Here is a 14,420-nt window from a genome sequence, read left to right on the forward strand (position 1 = left end):
GCCGCTGTGGGCACATTCTCTGGCCAGCCCGCTGGGCGGCTTGCCCAGGTCCCGCCCGGCTCTGCCTGCTCTTAACGGTTTGCAAGCAGGTGTGTCTTGGAGGGACTCCAACGCACACACAGGCAGCACCCAGCTCACACGAGCTGGCAACCCGGCTGGACCTCTGCGCTGCTCCTCTGTCCTGTTCCATTCCACCCGGCCAGGGATCTGACCCAAGGAAACCCCAGGGACTGCACTGGCCGGAGCGGGGTGGGCAGCTGGGGCTCCACTGAAGTTGGAGGGCTTGTTCCACAGCACCCCGGGGCTCGGAGCCACCACCTGGCTCTGGCAGACACGGGCACATCTGGAGCACATCCTCTAGCACACACACTGCACACTCACGTGAACCGGCTAGCAGGCACACATGCAGGTAGGCACAGGGCCATCGTCTGTGTGCCCTTGCTTCGGTGGCACCAGGGCCCCCGCCAAACAGTGAAGCTGCCATGAGGTTCACATCCCGCCAGGGAGGTGTGCAGATGCTGGGTACTGGGCAGGGAGGGCTGGGCTCGCTCTGGCTGGCCTGGGTGTTGGGGTGATGGATGGGCCCTCAGGGGACTCTGTGTCTTCCTGCCCCTCCATGAGAGACCCGACTCACCTGCCCGGCACGTGGGCCCCATGTAGCCGTCCACACAGTGGCACTGCCCACTGACAGGGTCACAGTCAGCCCCACCCTCACAGTCACAGCGCAGGGCACAGCCGGGCCCGAAGTGGCTCCCTCTGCAGGCTGCAGGATGGGAGATGGGGGTGAGACCAGGGCACCACCCTGCCTGCCCGGGTCCAAGGCAGAGACGGGGAGAGTCAGGAACAGCCCCCATGTGGGCATCCAGGGAGCTGAGTGCAGCTTCAACGCCAGGAGCCCCTGTTAGAGGAGCAGCAGCCCTGGCCCGCATCCCAAGTGGCTGCTGGAGGCTGCCCGTGCCTGCTGGACAGAAGGCCTGGGGTCCTCAGCTGCTACCCCCGACGCTTGACGGGCCTGGGAGCCACAGGGTGCAGCCCTCTGAAGGCTGGAGGCCCGGTGCTTGCAACGTCCCGTGCATGGCAGCAGAGTGGTAACCTCTGTTCTCTCATCTGGGGCATCTCTGTAACCACAGCCCTAGCCCCCAAAGGGCCCCTGGACCCCATGGAGCACAGGCCAGGACACAGAGGACACGGAGACAGTGTCCAGCATGGGGGGACACAAACCCACACAGCCGACATCTGTCCCCACTGGGGAGCACCCTCCCTGTGGGATGTGACACTCACTCAGCTCACACGTGGCTCCCGAACGCCCCGGCGGGCAGAGGCAGAGGCCACTGATGGGGTCGCAGGGCACCCCGTCACCACAGTCACAGCGCTGGCGGCAGCCCTCGCCGAAGGAGCCCGGCTCACACCCTGGTGGGGAGTGGGCTCAGTGTCCCCTCCTGTCCTGCACCAGGCCGCAGGGGCCCGCAGGGACAGTGTGGAGCACTCACCCTCCTCGCAGAGCTGGCCCTGGAAGCCGGTGGGGCACAGGCACTGGCCGCTCACGGGGTCGCAGGGGGCGCCCTGTTGGCACTCACAGGCCTGCTTGCAGCCCATGCCGTGGAAGCCGGGGGGACAGGCTGGTGGGGGGACCCTGGTCAGAGCGTCCAAGGGCAGCACGCAGCGGGACCCTCTAGTTTCCCCAGGACGAGCACAGGATGGTAACTGGGAGGTCGGGAGAAGCCCCTTGTGCCCCCCCCCTTGTACCCCGTCACAGCTCCAGCATCCTGTGGGGCCCCCAGAAGAGGAGGGAACACCCTATTATGCGACAGCCAGGCTCTCCTGGTTTGCTGTGTGACCCCACATTCGGGGCTCTGGTCATCCCTCCTTGAGGAACCTCCCTGAGGCAGCGCCAGGAAAGTGACCTTGGCTGTGGTGAAGTCGGGGCCCGCGGGGGACAGAGCATAGCTCTCAACTCACAGTGCTCACAGGCCGGGCCGTAGAAGCCAGGGCCACAGCGGCAGGTGCCTGTTGTGGGCTCGCAGGTGCCATTGTTGTGACAGGAGCAGGCCAGGCGGCAGGCGGCCCCGTAGTGCCCCTGCGGACAGGCTGGGGTGCACAGGGAAGGGTGGACCCTTGGCACTGCGTAGACCCAGGCCCCCATCCTGTCCAGCACACAAGGATGCTGTGGTCACTCACCCTGCTCGCAGTGTGGCCCCATCCAGCCCAAGCCGCAGGAGCAGCTGCCGGTGGCGGCGTGGCACAGGCCTCCGTTCCTGCAGGTGCACTGGCGCTCACAACCTGAGCCAAACCAGCCCGGGGCACAGCCTATGGGTGGAAGGCGGGCGATGCTCAGGGCTGTGGCCAGGGCTGGGCACCCTCGGGGTGCCCCACAAACACAGATTCCATCCAGCAGATGCTGCCTGAGTATCCCAGAGGCCCTGGCAACAACCCGGCCATGGAGAGGGCTCAGGAGCTGCCTGGGGCTGGTGGCGCCCTGCACAGCCAGGGCACATGTCTGGCCTGAGAAGCAGTGTGAGCCGCTGTGGATCTGGATGTGGCTCTTGGTGGTCCTGCCGTGACCTGACGCCCCCACCTGAGGGGCCACTGTCCTCCCTAGAAATGGTACCAAGCTAAGCCACACTTGACCGTGGCTGCAGCTATGTAGGCCCTCAGGGGCCCTGGCATGCACTTGGGGTGAAGGTGCCAGTCCTCAGAGGATGGTGGGGCAGAGAGTGAGGTGCTGGGCCATGGGCTGCTGACACAGCCTGGGGACCAGACGGTCACTGTGGCCCAAGCCATAACCCCTGCTCCTGCGCCCCCTGGTTTCCCTGCACAGCCTGTGCCCCTGCCCCTCCGCCTGACTCCATCCTCAGACAGAAGACGCCACCTCCCCTGGGTACCCTGGGACAGGGCCCTGGGCAAACGTGGGGTGGGCAGCAGGGACCAATCTCTCTGCCCTGCAGGACGGTGCAATTCACCACCCTGGAGCCGCCTCTTTGTCCAGTGTCCTCTGGGGAACCCACGGTGGTCGCAGTGTGAAGATGCCACCTGGGAACAGCTGAAGGACGTCAGTCAGGTGCCCCGCCTGTCCCTGGAAGCCACTCACCATGCTCGCAGTGGACACCGGTCCTCCCGGGGGGGCAGGCGCAAGTGCCAGTCACAGAGTCACAGGTCGCGCCCTGTCCACACCTGCACAGGTGGGCACAGTCGGGGCCGAAGCGGCCCTGTGGACAGGCTGTGGGGAGGGGACAGGATGGGACAGGGCAGGGGCAGGGGACCTTGTCTGCCCCAGCAGGGGGAGCTCCCAACTCCCGTCTCCCTGCACTCTGTGTTGATCCCCTGCACCCACCCATGCCCTGTAGGCCCTGACAGGGGAGCCCCCAGGCACAGGACAAAGGTTCCAGGTGGACCCATCTAGGGACAAGGTAGGCACAACACAGGGACACAATCAGGCTGACACCCTGGAGCATGTCCTCTCTGGAGCCAGGCCCAACAAGGGGCGACAGAGGGCCAGGAAGCGGGGAGCAGGGCAGAAAGAGGAGTCACTCACAGAGGCTGCAGTCAGCCCCGAGGAAGCCTGCAGGACAGTGGCAGGCCCCTGTGACCCCGTCGCAGGAGCCCCCATTTAGGCACCCACACAGCTGCTCACAGCCTGGCCCGTAGCGCCCAGAGGGGCATCCTGTGGGAAGAGGGCCACTCTGCCAACAGTGGGGCCAGAGACTGTCCCCAGCACCCCTTACACCAGTGGGTTTGCAGGGGCCTGGGAGGGAAGACCATTCCCAGGGCCAGGGCGGCACTCACGCTGCTGGCAGCTGGGGCCGTGGTAGCCGGCGACACACGTGCAGGCTCCTGTGGCTGGGTGACAGACCCAGTTGTGGCCTGGACACCGGCACAGCTGCCCACAGCTCTCTCCGAAGGTGCCAGGAGGACAGGCTAGAATGGGCAGGGTGGTCAGAGCTGGCCGGCCTCAGGGACAGGCAGCCCACCCCGAGCCTCCCTGGCGGGCCTCACACCTACCCTGCTCACAGCCAGGCCCCTTGAGGCCACTCGGACACCGGCATTCCCCGGTGACATGGTGACACGGGTTCCCTGGCGGGCAGCGGCAGCGCTGGGCACAAGCGTCTCCAAACCAGCCACGCTGGCAGGCTGTGGGGACAAGAACCACAGCCATGCATGAAGGTGCCGGGGGCGTGGGTTGGGATGCCCCCTGGGAGAGCACTCAGGACCCAGGGACAGAGCGGCCCAAGCCCTGCGTGAGCAGGATCTGCCCCTCCAGCCTGGGTAGCTGTCCTGGGCTGGCCCTCGGGGCTGCTCTCACCCTCCTCACACTGTGAGCCCCTCCATCCTGGGGGACAGAGGCAGGCACCGGTGACGTGGTGGCATGTGGCTCCCTGCCGGCAGGTGCAGTGCTCTTCACAGCGAGGCCCAAACGTGCCCGGGGCACAAGCTGCCAGAGGGACAAGATGGAGAGGAGGGCTGCACCCTAGGGCCCCAGGCCCTGACCATGGCACAGGGGCGGGGGTGGGGGTCTGTGCCTGACTGCCTGGACCGCCTCGAGTGGGGCTGGGGTCCCAGGGAAGGGGAGGCAGCAGGAGGCTTGGGGACTGGGGCTGGGGACACTGTCCACCCTGACCTGACGTCCCTGGTCTGGACTCTGAACGGGCTTGGGGCCGGCTGGTGGGTGAGGACCTCAGGCCCTCCAAGTCCACCTCCCTGACACACTGCTGGCCGCTCTGCCCCAGGCAGAGAGAAAGCAGTGCAGACCCTCCTGGGGACCCCACCTCCTGCCTGACAGGGAGGATGGCCCGGGCCCCTCACTCACGGCTCTGGCACATGTCTCCAGTCCAGCCAGCTGGGCACAGGCAGTGGCCTGTGTGCCGGTCACAGAGGCCCCCGTGGAGGCACCTACAGCTGAGCAGGCAGCCCGCCCCATAGTGTCCCGGGCGGCACTCTGCAGACACAAGGTGGGGGTGAGCACCGGCCTCTCGGGGCAGGGACCCTCGGGGACCCGTCCACCCTGGCTGCCAGCGCTCACCATCCTCACAGGCCAGCCCAGTCCAGCCCTCCGGGCAGGTGCAGCGGCCGGTGACAGGGTCGCAGCTCCCTCCGTTCCGGCACAGGCAGGAGTGCTGACAGTCCTGGCCATACTGGCCGGCGGGGCAGGCTGGGCGGGGAGATAGTAGCCTGCAACATCCTGCCACCAGCGCCCCAGGAAGCCTACAGCTCAGCACTCCGTGGAGCCCAACACCAGCTCCTTGGGCTGCTCTGTGGGGACTGACCCGGCCCACCCTGGACCTGCCAACCACGAAGGCCACAGGCCTCGGTCCCAGGCTCCGCACCCTGCCCCGGGCACCAGCACCTCCTGCAGTCTGCATTCTTTTTTTTTTTTTTTTTTTTTTATCAGTACTGGGGATCAAACTCAGGACTGCCTGCTTGCAAGGCAGGCGCTTATGCCGCTGAGCTAAATCCTCAGCCCCACCTCCTGCATTCTGCGGCACTCATGTTCCCTCAGGCGACTGTGCAGGGGCCAGGTAAAAGGCGGGCCTACCCTGCAGACAGGCTGGCCCCATCCAGCCTGGTGCACAGTGGCACTGCCCGTGGACAGGGTCGCAGGAGGCCCCGTTGGAGCAGGTACAGGCCTGGCTGCAGTTGAGGCCGTAGGTGAGGGCTGGGCAGGCTGAAAGGGAGGCGTGGTCAGAGGCTGAAGCAGGAGGGCTCCAGAAGGAGCGGCAGCAGGTGGTGTCTGGCAGCTGGGACCCACTCTCTCCTCCCTCTGGCCTGGGCCACCCAGGACAGGCCTCAGGTGTGTGTCATGGAGATCTCGGCCCTCACGCACTCTGAGCACAGCGGGGGCCCTGGCGGCCAGCTGGGCAGACGCAGGAGCCGGTCACAGTGTCACAGGTGGCCCCAGCAGAGCAGTCACAGGCACTGTGGCAATCCACGCCAAAGAAGCCGGCCGGGCAGGCTGCAGGGTGGGGTGAGGTGTGGCAGGGAGCAGGACCCGGCTGGGGGACCCGCCTGCATCTTGGCCCTGACCCACCCTTGGCCCTTGGCCACTTACTGCGCTCACAGAAGGTGCCCCTCCAGCCGGGCGGGCAGGTACAGGCCCCGCTGATGTGGTCACAGGCTGCCCCATGCTCGCACCGGCACCGCTGCCCACAGCTTGGCCCAAAGTAGCCCTGGGGACACTCTGAGACCCAAGGTCCGGGCCCCATCAGCCAGGGGCTGGAGTGTGACCAGGGAGCAGGGCCCAGCTCACAAAGAGCCCCTCCTTGCCCACAGACCCCGGCTGCAGGGCCTCAGAGCCCCAGATGTCACCTTTAGGAACTGGGATTGCCCTGGACCCTCAACCCTCCCTTGGGGGACACACACAGTCCAAGGGCCACCTCCTCCCCACCCAGGGCCCAGTTTGGTGGGACAGGCCCTGCCCCTCAGCTGCTTCCCTGGGTGGGCCCTGGGCATGCTCGAGGGAGCACAAGAAGGCAGGTGTGTGTTGTGTAACGGGTTACATGTAAACACCACCAAGACAGGTACCCGCACGGCCCATACCCTGAGGGAGTGTGGGACTCACCCTGCTCACACTGAGGGCCCATGTAGCCAGCCTCGCACAGGCACCGCCCGCTGGCGGCATCACAGCTCCCGCGGCCAGCGCTACAGTTGCAGGGGTGGCTGCAGTCGGGCCCCCAGTGCCCGCTGTCACAGGCTGCAACAGAGCCAGGCGGTGCTGTGGAGCCCAGGCGGCAGTGCAGGGGCAACTCGGGCGAGGCCAGGAGGGCCCTGTACCTCTCTGGCAGCTGAGGCCGGTCCACCCAGGGGCACAGCTGCAGTGTCCAGTGGCTGGGTGGCAGTGCCCATCATTGGCACAAGAGCACCTCATCTGGCAGCCAGGCCCAAACCAGCCTGCTGGGCAAGCTGCGGGGGTGGAGAGGGTGAATGTGGCAGCCCAGCACGGCCCACTGGCCCCGAGCCACAGGCGAGGCCAGATCTCGGCTGCACTCACCGTCCTGGCAGCGGCTGCCAATGAAGCCAGGAAGGCACAGGCAGGCTCCCGTCTCGGGCTCGCAGCGGCCACCGTGTTCACATGGACGGCAGATCTCCTGGCAGCCCAGCCCCCAGTGGCCCTCGGGACAGTCTAGCGCCCCAAGCCAGTCAGTCTTCCATGCTGGCTGGGCGGGCGTACCCATCCACGATCACACATCTGGCACAGTGCCAAGCCCCCTTGTGCCACACCTGGGGGGCCTGAGATTCCCATCATGCTGCCCAGGGTCCCCGTGGGGCTGCGGGACCCACAGGAGAGAAGCCCCAGCCCCAGGAATGGCTCCAAGAGGACCCCATGCAGGAAGTGGGGTGCCCAGGAGGTGTCCAGCAGGATGTTCCTCCTGTGCCCGGCTCTGGTCAGGCATGAGTTCTCAAAGCTGTTACAGAAAGGCCTGGAATGTGCAGGGCCAGGGCCAGGGGCCCCCAAATGTGGCCCAGGCTTTAGCACCCAAACAGCCCCAGGCAGCCCCACCTGGAGCCCTGTGGCCAAAGGGGAGGGCTCGTGAGAGGTCCTGACGCCACTCACCTTCCCCGCAGTCCTCCCCTGTCTTCCCTGGTGGGCACAGGCACTGCCCTGTGACCCAGTGGCAGGGGGCTCCCCCACAGGAGCAGGACCCTGAGCAGTTCACACCAAATGTCCCCGCTGGGCACTCTGCAAGGAAGCAGGAGGGGCCTCAGCTGCCCCTCCTCCAACTCGTGGGGCCCCGCCCTGCCCGGGAACCTCCCCCCGGGATCCTGGCAGTCACACTCCAGGCCCAGGCACTGCTCCAGCTCCAGAAGGAACCACCCAGGGACCTGGGCAGGCCACCAGGACATCGGAGGGCGGGGAGACAGCTGTGAGAGGCAGAGCGAGGTGCAAGGGCCATCCAGTCCAGCACCCTGGAGAGCTCCCTGCATCCCTGGGCCCCATCTGGTCTTCCACAAGGACCTCGTGGGTTAGGCCTGTGTCCCTCAAGCAGGGGGCACAGGTCCAGGTCCATTATGCTGCCCATCAACAGGAGCCCTCCAGGGCTCTGCCATAAGGGCTGGGAAAGGGTCTGCATCCAGCCTACGCCTGGGAGCTGCGCCCTTTGCAGGCAGAGCGTGGACTCCAGGCCTTGGAGACCACCTTTCCAGCAGCTCCCTGACACTGGGGGAGCAGCATCCCAAGTCCTTGGGTCCTGGGCATGACTGGCCTGGCACCCAGGTCCCCAGTAGGGCCTCAGAAGGTGTCTGGGCTGAGCAGCCCACGGGGCCGTGACAGAGCCTGCTTCACGCTGTCTGTGCCCAATTCACCCTCAGGACTCAACTGGCTTCTGCTCCAGGACCACAGAGCCTGAGGCTGGGGCAGGGCAGCCAGGAAGAAGGAGCCCACCTAGCCTGCATGGCACAGCCCCTGTGGCCCTGCCTGCTGCTGTGACAAAGTGAGCCCAGCACAGGGCTGAGCTCCAGGCTCTCACAGGGGATACCACATGGGTGCCCTCATGTGCAGCTTGTAGGCCTGCACACATAACACCTGCACGCACACACGTACGCACACTCACAAGAACGCACACACGACATCTGGGCATCGGCACAGCCTGGAGCAGGAAAGGAGCCTCTGTGCAGGAATGAGGCAGTCCACCGGCCTCAGGCTCCCCCCAGATAATTGGGGCCAGCACCCAGACCTAACACCAAGCGGGAGCCCTCTATCTCTGTGGAAGTGTCTGTCATTTCCTATGGCCACTAAACTAAAGAGGAAAGAATAAACGTGCAGGGGGCGGGATGGTGGTGAGGAAGGGCCCCTCCTCCTCAGACGGCAGAGAGGGGACACTGGGCGCTGCTGACCATGGCCTGACAGCACAGGATGGGCATCCCCCCGGGCCAGGAGACAATACTGTGAGCAAGGCAAGCTAAGGCAGCTGGCCGGAGGGCACTTGGCGCTCCCTCTGCCCAGCTGGGCGGTCCAGGGGCCTCTCCCCCAACCCCCTCCCCCTGCTGAGACCGGTGGGGGAAGCAAGCACAGCTGCTTGCCCCTCGCCAGCCCTGGAGACAGTGCTCTCACTGCAGGCCCATTCTTTCGAGCAACGGTGTAGGTGGCAGCAGCTGTGCCCAGGTGGCCACCACAGCTGCCCGGCACACACGCCCAGCACCCCTTCCTCCTGCAGGGGTGCATGTGCAGCCTGCTGTCCCCTCTCTGGGCTGCGAGGCTGAGGGGGAGGCGTAAGGGTTTCCACCCCACAGCTCACACAGCCCGCAGAGACAGGCCCACTGTGTGGGTTGTCAGGGCTGCTGCCAGCACAGGTTGAGGGCCCAGGCCTCTTCCTCCAGGCAGGTGGCAGCCACAGCATCCCCACTGTCCTTCCTGGCCCTCTGGGTGTGGGTCACCAAGGAAGCCAGGACTGCTGGGGACACCCGAGGACTGATATCATGGGTCCGAGTTCCAGGCGGCTGGCTCCTCTGTACCTGGACCCTATCTCGGGCCGATGGCTGCCAGCCATGTGACACTCATGGGACCCACCTGAGCATGGGATGCCTGGGGCCAGCCCCTCACCTTGGCCACAGTCCTGTCCGTGATAGCCAGGGGGACACTGCTGCCAACACTCGCCGCTCGCAGGGTCACAGGCCACACCCGGCGGACAGGTGCACGCTTGCCGGCACCCAGGCCCAAAGAAGCCCGGCTCACACTCTGCAGGGTGACAAGCAGGTTGAGGGCCAGCTGGGCACCGCAGCCCCGCCCCGCCCCCACATGGGCACGCACCTGCCTGGCACCGCTCGCCCCGAAAGCCGGCCTTGCAGAGGCAGCTGCCGTCCCTCCGGTCGCAGGACTGGGTGTGGGGCTGCTCACAGCGGCACTCCTCCGAGCAGCCCGGCCCGAAGGCCCAGGGCGGGCAGGCTGTGCCCCAGAGCCATGAGTGATGGCCCCCACAAGCACCCCTCCTCCCCATGAGCCGGTGCTGCAGTGATGCCCCCTGCACCTGTGCCACTTTTGGGCACACTCTGGGTGTCACCCCCAGCGGCTGACGGCTGTGCTCCCGGGAACCTGCCCTGCCTCACACTGCCTCCCAGTGAGGAAGCCCCGGTGTCCTCCCCCACGGCCCCTTTCACCAGCAGAAGCAGCCTTCTTTATCCACCTCTTCCTGCCCGTCCTCTCTATGTGACTGGCCCCTGAGGATGGGCGACTCGCCCAGGGGCGCAGGGCCAGCGCCCTGCCAATGCTGTGAGCCCAGAGCCTGCTCCCTGCTCCACCCTGCTGCCCACCCTCCTTCTGGGTGCTGGGGACACTGGATGCCCCAGAGGCCTACTCCATCGCTGCAGGGAGGATGTGGCTTGGGCTCACGGGCCAGGGCTGGTGGCTGAACCCCAGGCCCAACTGCAGGGGTGCAGTGCAGGCTGCGTTCCTGCTAGCATGGCTGGGAAACCTCTCGAGGTCAGCTTGGACGCTGCAGGGCTGCAGGACTCACCCAGGTGGCAGAAGCGGCCGTAGAGCCCCGGGTCACAGAGGCAGGCCCCGTAGAGGCGGTGACAGCGCCCCCGGTTGGCACAGTGGCACTTCTTGCGACAATGTTTGCCATAGAAACCCTTGGGGCAACCTGGGAGCAGGGCTCAGTGAGATGGATCAGCTCCCACAGGCTGCCCCTAGGGGGCCATCCGAGCCCCTGGATGAGGCCGAAGGCCAAAATGGCCACAGGGTCCCTGGCATACACTGTGGAGGTGCAGAGCTCTTGTCCTGGGCACCCCAGCACCTGATCCCCACTGGGGCTTCCTGGCATCTGTCCCAAGTGGTCACCACGTTCCATTTTCCCACATCAAAGCAGAAAGGCCACAGGGCCCAGGTGGCTGAGCCTCGAGCTGTCCTCCCCCAAAGCATCCCTACCTTGCCCCACAGCCCTGGTCTGCTCTCGAGGCTGTAGCAGAAACCCCAAAAGCTATGCCCCTGTCCTAACAGATCATCCCATATGACCACGTGGATCCCGAATCATGTCAGACAAGAGGCAGGAGAGGCTCGGCCATGGGAGGCTGCAGGCAGGGGCTGAAGCAACACCACAACCGGCCAGGGATGTCCAGTGCCTCGGATGGGCCTGCTGGGGAATCTGGTGACTCCCTGAGACCCGACTAGGGGAGCCAGAGTGCCCGCAAGGACACTGTACTGCCCACTGTCCCTCATCCACATGGCCTGCCCCAGCCACAGCCTCGCACAGCACGGCGGCAGGGGAGGGGAGGCCACCGGGAGGAGGTGGGGAGCCCTCGCTGCCCTGGGGTGGTACCGTGCTGCCGGGCAGCTCACAGGGCCACCTAGGGCCTTGGAGCCAGTCCCAGCCACTCACTCCTCCAGCCAAAGGGGCTGCCCTTCACTGGTCCCCTCTCTGCCTTCTTTGGTTAAGTGCCAGAAAACACCACCAAATCGATGCTAGCCTCGCAGGCGGGTTTCTCCTGCCCCTGAGTACTGAGGACATGGGGAGGGGGAACAGGGGGCACTGCCCCCTCCCTGGGGCGGTTCCTTCTAACTGCCACACGCACCATCCTCACAGTGGGCTCCACTGACGCCCGGAGGACAGCGGCAGGCCCCGGTCACTGGGTCACAGGTTCCACCATTCTGGCAGCTGCAGGGGGAGCTGCAGTTCTTCCCAAAGAAGTCTGGAGGACAAGCTGCAGGGGTGACAGGAGCACCGGGGTCACCAGCCAGCAGGACCCACTCAGAAACAACTGCTCAGAGCAGTGAACAGTGGTAACACCCACGCCGCCACCCCGGCCATGCTCACGGCAGACATCACTCATCAACTGCCCATCCTCCCCTCTGCCTTCAAGCAGATGGTCCCAGGTGGTCAGCTGCTCCTAACAGCTGTGTCCTCAGCAGTGCGGTGGCACCCCACTTCCCAGCCTTTGCACATGTCCCTTTCTGCCTGAGATGCTTGTTTGCTGCTGGACACCTGCCTCAGACTGACCTCAGCTCACCTCCTCCCCAGCAATCCCACCAGCCATAATGGTGGCCAACACAGGTGGACAGCCAGGGGAAAGCTGTCCCTCACTGGCCAGGGGGGCCACACTTATCTGGCTGCCCACAAATACTAGGACTCAGCACCCCAACAGCGCCCCCAAGGTCCCATCCCCCTGGGGCCTCACTCTCATTGCAAATGAGCCCGGTCCAGCCTTTGGGGCAGTGGCAGCCATCCAGGCCCGGCAGGCAGGTCCCCCCATTCCTGCAGTCATCACAGGTCAAGCTGCAGTCAGGGCCGAAGGAGTTGTCCAGGCAGACTGGGGCAGAGCAGGAGGGGCCTCAGATTAGACCCCAGTGTAGGCCCTGGGGCCAGGGAAGAGGACCCGAGGGGCAATCTCAGCCCACAATGCCCCCAAGAGGGCAGGAGTGGGACATGGGAGCCGGATGCTAAGGCCAGGAAGACCCCTGCCCAGGAGCAGGGCCTGAGCTGGCCCTAAATGCATCTCCTGGTTGTGGCAGAGGCCTGGGCTGGGTCTGCCGCTCACCGTACTTCTCGGCGAGTGTGAGTTCTCCCCGCAACTCTGCCTCCTCCTCCTCGGCCCCGGAGTCCTCCTGGAAGAGCCGTGGCAGCTCATCCCGCAGCACCGCGATGTGGGGTAGGGGCCGCTCGAAGGGCAGCTGGCCGTCCAGGTCCACTGCAGGCTCCTCCAGAGCTGCGAGGGACAAAGAGGTCCCTCAGCCCTGGTTCCTGCCCTCCCAGGGACAAGGCCATGGTCCTTCTCTCCCTGGGCCAGGCAGAGGCCAGACAGCTACATGACAGTCTATCTGGGGGACACCTGTGTGACAGCGCTCTACTCTCCACCTGCTGCCCATACCCCACAGCACGGCAGGACACTTACAGGTGCAGCCCCTGCGGTCCTCATCCAGCCGGTAGCCGGCCTCACAGGAACACTGGAAGGAGCCAGCCAGATTAGTGCAGCGGTGCTCACAGCCGCTGCGGCCAGAGGCGCACTCGTCCACGTCTGCAGGCAAACAGGGCTGCAGGGTCAGGGCAAGGACCCCCTCCCTGGCTCTCTGGTGGGCAGAGCGTAGGGGCCAGCAGCAACTACACCACCCCCAGCCACATCGGTCTCCCACCCACCTGCCCCCCACCCCCAAGCACAGTGACGGCGGTCAGCTGTGTGGCCAGGAGGTGGGCCCAGCCCCGAGCGTGGCAGGCGAGAAGGCCAGAGGGGAGGGCAGACCTGCATGCAGTGGGCATCCGGGGCCCAGCAGCAGCAGCACAGGGACCAGGCTGGGGCCAGGTACCACAGGACAGCGGGGCTCCCCCATGTCCTTCCTAGGGGCCCCAGCTGCTCTCCAGGGGCAGACGCTCACCCTCACAGCCACAGCCGTCAGCGCTAAGCCGGTAGCCGGCGTAGCAGCCACACTCGTACCCGCCGGGGGTGTTGGTGCACACCTGCTGGCAGCACGGGGCGTCAGCACAGTCGTCCACGTCTGTGGGGCACACGGCAGGGGCCCTCGGTGCCTGGCCCCATGATGCCCCCTACAGCCCACAGCCATGCAGGTGCAGCACACATGCCCACACTCAGACACACACACAGGCACAGGGTCACACACACTATACACTGTGCACACAGCCACACCCCGCACTGTACACACATCCTAACACGATCATATACTTGCTCAGTCACACACAGGGGCTTGTCACAGCCCAGGGGCACAGATGGGGCCAAGGGGATAGGTGGCTCCTGAGTAGCTACACTGCCTCTCACCAGGATCCCCCAGCCCAGGCCAGCCCTCCTCCCCCAGGCACTCCTGAGGTCGTGCCCTGGCCGCCCAGGTAGGATGGGACACCTAGGGCGCGGCACAGAAGCCCAGGCTCGCACCAACACAGGTCCTCTGGTCCTGGTCCAGCTCATAGCCACGGGGACAGGTGCACAGGGGACCCCCGCTGCTGTGCCTGCAGCCATGGGAACAGCCACCGTTGCCCACCTCACAGCTGTTCACGATCTCCATCTCAATGCCTGGGAGAGACGGGGCATCTGAGATGGACGGCAGGGTCCACAACCCCCCGGGGGACCCAGAAGCCCGGCCAGGGAAGCTGTGCAGTCCCCGGGAGCCCGTCACTCACTGCGGCCACCCACTCACGGTAGCACTGCCGGCCGTCAGCACCCAGCTCATAGCCCGCACGGCACACACACTTGAAGGATCCCTGCGTGTTGAGGCAGCCGTGGGCACACCGTGCCAGGCCTGGGGCGCACTCGTCCACATCTGGAGGCAGAGACAGTCAGAGTCAGGATCAGGGGGCAAGAGGAGACCACAGGAGAAAGCATGTGGGGATGACGCCCATGGCTGCGTAGCAGGGCTCAGTCAGTCCTGACTCAGCTGTACCCCACCCAGGAGACCATCGGGATGAAAGGGATCCTTATGGCCCCTCAGGCCAAGCCCTCAGGGTGCCGGGCTTGCCTCTCCCACTGCAATGACACCCTGCCGCCTTGTG

General features: G+C 65.8%; 1 protein-coding gene across 7 annotated transcripts in view; it reads right to left on the reverse strand.

Moving 5' to 3' along the window:
• Nucleotides 1–14,420, reverse strand: part of Megf6 (multiple EGF like domains 6) — a 69,029-nt gene that overhangs the window by 1,022 nt on the left and 53,587 nt on the right. For 2 of the 7 annotated variants that reach the window (XM_063235345.1, XM_063235348.1), the window contains 29 exons: nt 14,069–14,191; nt 13,807–13,944; nt 13,295–13,414; nt 12,817–12,939; nt 12,463–12,630; nt 12,103–12,234; nt 11,500–11,628; nt 10,443–10,571; nt 9,740–9,874; nt 9,533–9,667; nt 7,547–7,672; nt 6,983–7,114; nt 6,766–6,894; nt 6,554–6,685; nt 6,044–6,172; nt 5,819–5,947; nt 5,531–5,659; nt 5,018–5,146; nt 4,805–4,933; nt 4,301–4,429; nt 4,000–4,128; nt 3,784–3,915; nt 3,533–3,661; nt 3,089–3,217; nt 2,179–2,307; nt 1,960–2,088; nt 1,491–1,619; nt 1,282–1,410; nt 635–763 (listed from right to left, as the gene is read on the reverse strand). In XM_063235345.1, coding sequence (XP_063091415.1) covers nt 635–763; nt 1,282–1,410; nt 1,491–1,619; nt 1,960–2,088; nt 2,179–2,307; nt 3,089–3,217; nt 3,533–3,661; nt 3,784–3,915; nt 4,000–4,128; nt 4,301–4,429; nt 4,805–4,933; nt 5,018–5,146; nt 5,531–5,659; nt 5,819–5,947; nt 6,044–6,172; nt 6,554–6,685; nt 6,766–6,894; nt 6,983–7,114; nt 7,547–7,672; nt 9,533–9,667; nt 9,740–9,874; nt 10,443–10,571; nt 11,500–11,628; nt 12,103–12,234; nt 12,463–12,630; nt 12,817–12,939; nt 13,295–13,414; nt 13,807–13,944; nt 14,069–14,191 — 3,789 coding nt within the window. Of the gene's footprint in view, nt 1–634; nt 764–1,281; nt 1,411–1,490; nt 1,673–1,959; nt 2,089–2,178; nt 2,308–3,088; nt 3,218–3,532; nt 3,662–3,783; nt 3,916–3,999; nt 4,129–4,300; nt 4,430–4,804; nt 4,934–5,017; nt 5,147–5,530; nt 5,660–5,818; nt 6,173–6,553; nt 6,686–6,765; nt 6,895–6,982; nt 7,115–7,546; nt 7,673–9,532; nt 9,668–9,739; nt 9,875–10,442; nt 10,572–11,499; nt 11,629–12,102; nt 12,235–12,462; nt 12,631–12,816; nt 12,940–13,294; nt 13,415–13,806; nt 13,945–14,051; nt 14,192–14,420 lie in introns of those variants that run through there. The other 5 variants (XM_063235344.1, XM_063235346.1, XM_063235347.1 and 2 more) reach the window with 4 other exon arrangements.

The sequence above is a fragment of the Cavia porcellus genome, unplaced genomic scaffold, assembly GCF_034190915.1.
Source record: "Cavia porcellus strain 051 isolate PalLab524CR breed Dunkin Hartley unplaced genomic scaffold, mCavPor4.1 scaffold_25, whole genome shotgun sequence".
Lineage (NCBI taxonomy): Eukaryota > Metazoa > Chordata > Mammalia > Rodentia > Caviidae > Cavia > Cavia porcellus.